The sequence below is a fragment of the Priapulus caudatus genome, unplaced genomic scaffold (assembly GCF_000485595.1).
Source record: "Priapulus caudatus unplaced genomic scaffold, Priapulus_caudatus-5.0.1 Scaffold2267, whole genome shotgun sequence".
Classification (NCBI taxonomy): Eukaryota; Metazoa; Priapulida; class Priapulimorpha; order Priapulimorphida; family Priapulidae; genus Priapulus; species Priapulus caudatus.
Window position 1 is genome coordinate 26563 of NW_014579328.1, and position 9610 is coordinate 36172.

Below are 9610 nucleotides of genomic sequence, written 5' to 3' on the forward strand. Positions count from 1 at the left end.
ACGCACACACACACACACACACACACACACACAGACACACAGACACATGCATGTGCATGCACGCATGCACACTCTCTCCCTCACTCTGTCTCTCCCTGTTCTCACTATTCCAGCCTCCTCGCCCCTCTTGTACACTCCCCTTCATGCTCTTTTAGCTTCATACTGCACATCTCCGGTCTCCCTGCCTCCTTCTCCCTCCACACTCCTCCTCCCTCTCCCAGCCTCCTTCTCCCTCCACACCCTCCCTCTCCCAGCCTCCTTCTCCCTCCGCAACCTCCCTCTCCCTCTCCCAGCCTCCTTCTCCCTCTCCCAGCCACCTTCTCCCTCCGCACCCTCTCCCTCTCCCAGCCTCCTTCTCCCTCCGCATCCTCACCCTCTCCCATCCTCCCTCTCCCTGCCTCCTTCTCCCTCTCCCAGCCTCCTTCTCCCTCCACACATATTTTATATATAATACACATTTATTAAATCACATCGTTAAATATGAATCAGCAAGGACTAGAAATTCAAGTCCGACTCAGAACTGACGAACAGAACTTCCAACTGAAGGGACCGCACACAGGGTGCGCCACCTACCTTGCGGGGTCGTCCTGGTCGGCCGGGCGACTGCTTGGCCAGTACGACCTTCTTGCCGCGGGGAACGCCCTTCGGCCAGCCGCGCCGCCTAATGGCCGGTGTCTCTTCCTTGACCTGCGCTTTGCTGACCACACGTGCGCCGTGCACGGCCGCCGCCGCCGCCAGCGGCTGCAGCTCCGATGACTCGCCCGAGTCGGACCGTTTACCTGTGCTGCCACCTGCAGGACGAGCAAAAACGAGACAATACTGAATACTTACACTAGTTAATATTATTGCCGTGTAAAGTCGTAAACTTGTCATTACAACTATTAATTATCAAAATATACGTAAGAAATTTGAGATTTAGATAGATAGATAGATAGATAGATAGATAGATAGGATTTAAAATACTGTGAATGCAAATTCTACGGGAAGCAGAAAACTTGGACACTGACAGCAGCGGCGCCACCTACCTGGCATCGATCCGTGCAGCAGCTCGACCTCTGACATCTCGGAGGTCGTCTCCGCGGTAACGGTCGCCCGGTGACGCTGCAGCATACAGTCTCCCGCGCGGCGACGGCTGGCGACGGGCTTGCGTTGTCGCTTCAGAGCCGGGGCCTGGTCGCTGTCAGAGCTGGACTGCGGGCCGCTGTAGTATACGCGCTTGCTGGGGTCGGCTGGAGGTCGTCCGGGACGCATGTACTTGCGCTTTCGCTGCTGTAGCGACGCCATCGTCGAGTTCTGCCAAGCCAAGATTCGCACGTGTGTGAGCACAGGAAAGAGATTAGGAAGCACACGCTATATAGCGCAATAGATCTTTATCGTGAATTAAATCTTTTTAAACGAAAATTCGCAATAGATCATTATTGCAAAAATTAAATCTTAGTAAATAAAAATTCATGTATTGCATTATTATGATTAATAATTATATTAATATTTTCATGCAATATAATGATTAGAAATCGTCTATAGTAGCCGGCAGCATCACCTATACGATCAGCTGCACGACTTACCCTTATAAGCACGGGCTGCAGCACCGAGTGTCCACCACCAGGTGTCGCCATATCACAGTCCGAGGAGCACGGCGCCGACCGGACGGGCGAGAGCGACGCGCGGCTCGGCGAGCGCCCCCTGGCGGGCGACTTGACGCGGTCGGGCGGCAACTGGAGGCTGAGAAGCCCAACCAGCCAGCATCCGGAAGATCACTTCATCTTGACTGTGCAGGGAAGGACGGACAGTGGGCATAGATGTGGAGGCAGAAGAACCAGCCAATAGTGTATCCCCCCCCCCCCTCCACCTTCAAACACATAGACGGTGAACACATGAACATGCTAAACACCGTGACGCAAAAAAAAACACATAGACAGACGCAGAGCTGTTGCCGAGGCGACGGCAATCATCGCACGCCGTCGCCCCCATGCACGGACGCGTAACCATGGCGACCATACCTTTTGGTGGAGCTTCCGAGCGAGGTTTGCAGCATTCCTGGTGGAAAGCCCTATCACAGGCATCACAGAAAAACAAGGTGTCCTGTAAACAAACAAGCAAGCAGCTGTCAGAAGGCGATTGCGTTACGATAGATGACCCGGCATTTTCATGCGTGAACAATTTACACTTTAATTGTGATTAAGGGCTTGTTTGTTTGGTCGGATCCACGGATCTCGATCCACGGGATCCATGGATCTGACTGTTTGTTTGGTCGGATCCAGGGATCTCGATCCACCGAACCCGACCCTGCTAGCGAGGTGGATTCGAACGGGATCCAATATGGCGGCCCGCGCCTCAGCCAATCACGGCTTGTTCTTTGTTATGAACCATCACGTGATAGGTCACAGCGAAACGTGAACCGTTGAAAGTGAGTTTGCATTTGTTTGGGTTACGGTTCGATCCATTGGATCGAGATCTGTGGATCCGACCAAACAAACACGCCCTAACAATTAACAATATACACAATGAATACTTGTAATAATTCTGATACATTCTCTCTCTGATTATAAATGTGTACACAGCGGACCGTCTTCTTTCTACGATGTCATCGCAGGCAGCTGGTAATGTCGGCATGGCAACATCGGGCGCGCTTCGTCGCACGAAAATTAACGCCGCTGCCAAAATAACTTTCGTTTCCCCTGTGACGTTAATCAAAACAATCCCTACGCTTATTATCGACACATTCACAACACATCGTTTATCGCCACGGTTACAACGCTAACGATCACTCGGCTTCATCGATCGTTGTAATCTACCAACAAGTATTACACCCCCCCCCATCAAAGTGTCATGAGCCGGTCACACCTGATGCTGTTACTATGCCAACATCAACACTACACTACTGCCACCTGCAGTCACCAAAAAACAACTCGAATCACTTTAGTTCCAAGGAGTTAAATTCGCATCTAATGATTCTATGACATTACCCGCAAAATCTGTTTTTCCTGAACAAATAATTGCCTACTAATATATCATGACTACTACATACTACTACGGGAAGGATTTAACTTTAACTTAATATATCACGATCCCTACAATTACGTACAACAAACAAGCTTTGATTGCGTTACTTCACTGAACGTAATAAGCCTCATCCTGGCCCGTACGACGTCGCCACCATCTACGCGTCCTCTGGCGCCCCCTATGATTGCTTCGAAGCCTCCTTCTCCCTCTCCCAGCCTCCTTCTCCCTCCACACCCTCCCTCTCCCAGCCTCCTTCTCCCTCTGCACCCTCCCTCTCCTTCCGCACCCTCTCCCTCTCCCAGCCTCCTTCTCCCTCTCCCAGCCTCCTTCTCCCTCCACACCCTCCCTCTCCCAGCCTCCTTCTCCCTCCGCACCCTCACCCTCTCCCATCCTCCCTCTCCCTGCCTCCTTCTCCCTCTCCCTCTCCCAGCCTCCCCACCGCCACCAGCCATCACTCACCGTATGTCGTTCCAGCATTTTCCTGCTCTTCATGTACTTCAGGCAAAACTCACACAGAAACAACTTTGGTAACCTGCAACGAAACAACGCGTGATGACGCACAGCGACTCGCGCTCTTGTTCAGAAAAACCCCGTCGTCAGAACCCCCTATTGGCACGTGCACTGAGAATGTAGACGGAAGAACGTCCTAATGGTTTACCATCTTAGAAGGTGCACGGGAAGAAATTAACTTTTGAACAAGGGAGTCCAACGGACACCCTACCCTCAAAAAGAGGGATTCGGCAGCAAAATGAGGGAGTCTGCAGTCTGAAGTTCAAAACTAAAGCATAACAACAATAACGCATACATGTGCGTATTTTGAAGATTCATGCGATGCACGTCTGCCAAATTTTCTTTGGACATTTGCTGTAAAAATACGGTAATTCCGCGAAGCCGTGCCATGGAACGAACTAGTTAGTAGTTAGTATAGCAGAATTTTCAGGGAGTCACACGAACTCCTGCATATGTCAAATCAGGGAGTCCGACAGTAAATCAGGGAGTATTTGACATTAACAGATGATAAGGTGCGGTGGCAGCGACGTACCTTGCATACTCCTGCGGGTAGGGCGACGAGTACCACGTGTCGATCTCGTACATGCCAAACTCGATCGTCTTCGGACATCGATCGAGCTTTCCCGGCACAGCGGGGCCGCCCGGCGTCGCGCCCGCACTCGGCAGGTACGGTGGCGCCACCTCCAGCTCCCCAACGTGCTCCTGCTTCGGCGGGTACAACTCCTACACGCGAAAGAACAAGAGAGCAACAAACGCGCGTAAACACGTGGGAACTCAAACAACGCTATTAATAGTTCGCGCTTATAATTACTAAAAATAAATTTAAGGAATTTTTGAAATTAAACTACAACGACTTATTTAAATGTAATTACTGATTAATTCAATATCATGAAAATAATTTTTTTCAATCGATCAATCAATTAATTCCATCAATATTACTATCGATTAATAACGAGACGAGCGACGCCAGGTGGCGCTACTGTAGGCACACTCACGGTTTTCGCTTTCTGCACAGCTTTGCGGTACAGGTCGACATCTTTCTGACTCACTGTCGGCGGCATCACAGGGGGCGCCAGTATCGGCATGCAGTCTGCGCACAAAACACAAGAGCATGTTTAACGACGGCGCGTGAAACACGGTCGAGCAACAACAAACACAGATCGAGAAGACGTGACGTGACGATCAGATGCTAACGAAAATTCACGACCGCATTTTTCTCACTTTACGATCGATTACTCTCACAGAAGTCATTTCGAAAAACAAACATTTCTCTTTAAATTCCGACGTTTTACATTTGAAACAAAAACGGCAATCAGCACGTTTCTCACATTTATCAGATGTTATTCGAATTAATCGATATAATTCATTTAATTAAAACGTCGGCTCGGCCTCTCTCTCGATTGCTACCACGGGAGCGATAAGCGCGATCGCGGTGCGAGTAACGTATTAGCCAGCGAGCCATGTAGCCGTGATTTGCACGGTCAGTTTTGAAACTGCACGGCCAAAAATGTGTAGCACGGCCTAAAATGTTGATCTAAAGCCGTGTACGTTTGTAAAATTGCACTCGCAAATATTTTTTCTGCACTCTCACAATATTCCTTCCTGGCTAATACACTGGGTGTGAGTGAGAGAGAGCGCGCAGTGTTACACGCGACAAGCATTGAAACCCAAAGCCAGCACACCACAGCAGATATACACACCGATGATAGACTGCCTCCCCGTCCCTCACAATTTACACTGTACTCTACTGCATCTCCGCTGTAAGTTCATGACGGGGAACCAGTCTAGCACGACGGTAGGTAGTAACTAGCACAGCAAAAGCAGGAGTGATACAACAGCAGCAAATAAGTCCACCCCAAGCAGCGACAGAGACACTCGCATGCGCGCATGCGCGAGTGATCGTACAACTACAGCGGCGCCACCTGCCGCCACGCCGCACGCACGCACAGCCCCTTCACCAAGCTACAACCAGCAAATAAATTGTGTAAAAAGTAGAAAATAACCCAACCAAGAACCTTCGCCGCAGTGCGAGAGGTCAACCAGAGGTCAAGCGAGAGGTCGGTTGGAGGTTAGCCGTGTCATGTGTGAGTGCGCGCGCACCGCAGCGTAGCAGCGACACAAATGCAAATGCAGTGCGTCTGAACACGCACGCGCGCGCACACACACACACACACTTACACTAAGCCGTGCACACACAGACATAGGGTAGTATAGCGTAGGGGACCGCCACCAGTACCAGTGTTGTAACGCACGACCACGGACGACATGAGCGGGAGACCAGGGCACACACGTGGAGAGGTGCTATCTACCGTATGTTCGCAGCCATGCAAAGCCACGGCGTCGTACGCACGTACGGCGCAGTGTCTACGTGTCTACCATGCTCGGCCGACAGCGGCGCCCCCTGTCCGCGGCCGCTGCGGGAGGGGGGCGCCACCGATCGCGTGGCTTACCGCGTTTACGCGTCGTCTGCGGCGACAGCGGTGAGCGCGCGAATCGACTCCTCATGGGGGCGCCACTGCTGCAGCGTACACCACCACGACCACGGTGCGGCGCCACCGTCGACAGGAACAGTGGCGCCCTCGAGAGCGTGCCCGCCGCCGCCGCTGCGTCCGCCGCCAGCAGCCGGTAGCCCGGCTTCGGAAACTCGAACCACTCGTCCGCGGCGGCGGCGGCGGCGGCAGCGACGGCGCCCCCTGGCGGCGGCGACGCGGCGACGGCGTGCGACTTCTGGTCCATCGTCGTGATGCTCGGCGCGTCCTGCGATTCCTCCGAGTCCGACACGGCGTCGAGATTCAGCATGCGCTTGCGCTTCTCCGCCCGCGCCGACGCGTGCTGCGGCGGCCGCTTGGGGGCGCCACCGACCGCCGTCGTCGTCGTCGTCGTCTCGTACAGGTGCGAGAGTCCGTCGAACAGTCCGGCGGCGCGCTGCGGCGTCGGCGTCCGCTTCTTCCCCGGCGGCGTGTACTTGTGGAACACCGCCGGAGTTCGGTGCGGCGACGGCGCCACCTGGTGGTGCGCGGTGGGCGGCGGCGTCTTGCGCGGCCGCACGAACGAGTATCGCGTGCTGACGGCGACGCGCGACTTGCGCGAGTTCGACGGCGTGAAGAAGCGCGAGAGGCCGTCGATGAGCCCCTTCGGCTTGCTTCTCTCCTCATCCTCCTCCTCCTCCTCCTCGTCCTCCTCCTCCTCCTCGTCCCCGCCTCTGCTCTCGAGAAATTCCCGGTAGGGGGCGTGGCGGCCATGTGGCGCCGACGCGCTCGCATCTATCGCGATCTCCGTCTCGTCGGACGCCCCATTAACGCGCGCGGTGGCGGCGGCGGCGGCGGCGGCGGGGGCGGGTAGCAACAGTGGCGGCACCCTACCGTTTTCGTTGGCGTCGTTGGCGGCGGCTGCGGTGCTGCTGAAGAGACGCTGTCTGACGGGCTGCGGTCGCGACTGCTGGTCCTGTGGTACGCGCGGGCACGCGTACTGCCTGCAACGACACACGCACACACACGACGATTAGTAACGATGGTGTTGCCGCGGCGACGGCGCGACGCGGTCGCCATCACGTGTCCAGACGTGTAGTTTAGTTTCACGCCTTAACCATACTTTGCCGTACACCAGCCCGCTTGTCAGAAACAAAATTAGTCTTAACACTTAGTCTCTAACAATTAGAGTCTTAACATTCAGTCAACGCATTGAGTCTAAACATTAGCTTAATCAGTAAACTGTTCTCTCGGTAGACCTCACGTTGACCAACAAAAACCACTGCGCAAGTTACGAGAATGAAAAAAATCGCCTAGCCCAGCATTTTCCTCGCCTTAACAATACAAACAAAAGAGCGCTCCTCGCACCGCGCTCTACGAGGGCCAAACAATGTTGATTCAAGACTAAATCTTATAGCCTAATTTATGTTTCTGACACAAAACGGGCTCCAGGCTTCGTAATACCATATTCTGGGCCTGAAACACTGACACACCTAGCTACACAGCTACACACGGATTCCGGACCTGAAACACTGAGACCACAATCCTAGCTACGACACGCGATCTGCGGCACCGCTGCAAACCATTAGACACACCTATGCACACAGCCCCTACAAACAGCCGCCGTAGTCTTTAAAACTTTTTTTACACCTAATACGAGCCCTCTCACACAATGCGCCATACTGCCTTTACTTATAAACTCGAGGCCATACTGTATTGTAGGGCACATACACACTGTTACACTCAGCTAATATAAAGCTGGGTTGACACTACTAACTTGTAGTGCGGGCGAATTAGACCAACTTCCCCAAACTACACAACGCACAATCGCAGTGTAAAACGCAAAAGCCTTGCGCGACCACCGCATCGATAGCCAACTAGTTACAGAAGGATTAAGAACCATGTTCTATTTACGCACAAACGTCGGACTTGCCCGAATTCGAAATCGTCCAAGCTCGCCAATTCGCCAACGTAAAATCGGTGCCTGCTACCCAGCTGACACAAACTGTCGCCACGCGTCGCTTGTTAGCGCACGCACGCTGCACTGACTGCTAGCCCCAAGCCCGTACGCCGCACGAAACTTTTACTGTAGGGGCAAAACAGTACTCCCCATGCCCCCTGTGCCCTAAACGTTCCGCCGAATATTTCAACATTTCTATTATTTAAAAACCTGTTAATACTTTCTTTGATTCATTTAAGATAACCTTTTGTCAACATTTCGTATTTTATATTCTAAAACGTTTACAAAGTATTATGTCCCATTAATAAAAGCGCCATATGATACTCTAAAAAATCTCTGAGGCACGCGCCAACTGCCGCCCCTGCTGCCCCCTGTTGCGTACCGGCCATGACTGACTAGCCATCTCTGCTGCAGCGACCACATACACCCCAAAAGCCACCAATTAAAAACGACATCTTTTGCTTGCCCGCAGCTGACCCAGGCCTCGAAAAGTTTGCAGCGGCTAGCGAGGTAGGCCTTTTTTCCGAGGGGGCTCTATTTTACAATTCATAGCCATTGCGTAGGCTACATGCTCGCGTGTCGCTTGCTAGTGGCCGCATACTTTGCCTTTTATGGTGCAAATGCTTTGTTTTGCTTTAGGTACATATAATGTATTGACTACAGATTTATATAATGTACAGTGATAAAAAAAGGAATGTGAAAGATCAATACAAATTTTTTGAGTCGGCCCCATTTTGGCGGGTAGGTCGGGTGAGGGCAAACAAACAATATTTTTATTATGGCCTCACGGCTGCCGATAGAGAGTGGTGCTGGGTGGGTACTACTCACATGTGATGGTGTGGGCTGCGGCTGTTTACATTGCCTGTGCCATCGGATCCTGTTGTCGGACATGTCCTAGAGAGGCAAACACACATCACGCTCACACGGTTGTATGCTGGCATGGTGCATGTGCAGTACGGTGTGTGGTATGTGCGTTATACATAACACATTACGATCGATGTGTGGGGGAAACACTGCATCGTATAGCATAATCCTTTAGTGTAAAAAAAGCGACGCCGATTCATATATGAGCCGATTCATATATGACCTTTCATATATCAGCCGATTCATATATGAGCTTTCATATATGAGCCGATTCATATATGAGCTTTCATATATGAGCCGATTCATATATGAGCTTTCATATATCATATTTTTCGATGTCATGGAGTGATGAATGAATCCTTGCTGATCGTTGCGACGTCCCGTCACTTCATACTCACTGTTTTGAGGCACTTCTTATAGAACCCTGTATTCGAGACCGGTCGGTAGAATGCAACGCTCGCTTGTAGCGCTTTTTCACGTGTGCTGCAAAGTCCACCAGGTTTCTCTTGCGTTCAGCTTGGCAAATATCACATATAAATGACCCTGGCAATGAAGCGAGAACATTAGACGGCAAACGCAGAGCTCACGCGAGGCGAAGCAAATGGGTGGCTGAGGAACACAACCAGCCAGCATCCTCATCCTCACTACACGCGAGTAACCAGCGGGAGGCTGAGGAACACAACCAGCCAGCATCCTCATCCTCACTACACGCGAGTAACCAGCGGGAGGCTGAGGAACACAACCAGCCAGCATCCTCATCCTCACTACGCGCGAGTAACCAGCGGGAGGCTGAGGAACACAACCA

The 9610-nt window shown here is 52.1% G+C and overlaps 1 protein-coding gene across 1 annotated transcript in view; it reads right to left on the bottom strand.

The window, feature by feature from the left end:
• Window positions 1–9348, bottom strand: part of LOC106818467 (histone acetyltransferase KAT6B-like) — a gene marked incomplete at its 5' end in the record, with an annotated part of 13337 nt that extends 3989 nt beyond the window's left edge. Inside the window, 6 exon segments of the mRNA XM_014823171.1 lie at window positions 3463–3535; window positions 4046–4236; window positions 4509–4603; window positions 6876–6985; window positions 8770–8835; window positions 9204–9348. Of these exon segments, the coding sequence (XP_014678657.1) occupies window positions 3463–3535; window positions 4046–4236; window positions 4509–4603; window positions 6876–6985; window positions 8770–8771 (471 nt within the window).
• Between the last annotated feature and the right edge of the window lie 262 nt (window positions 9349–9610).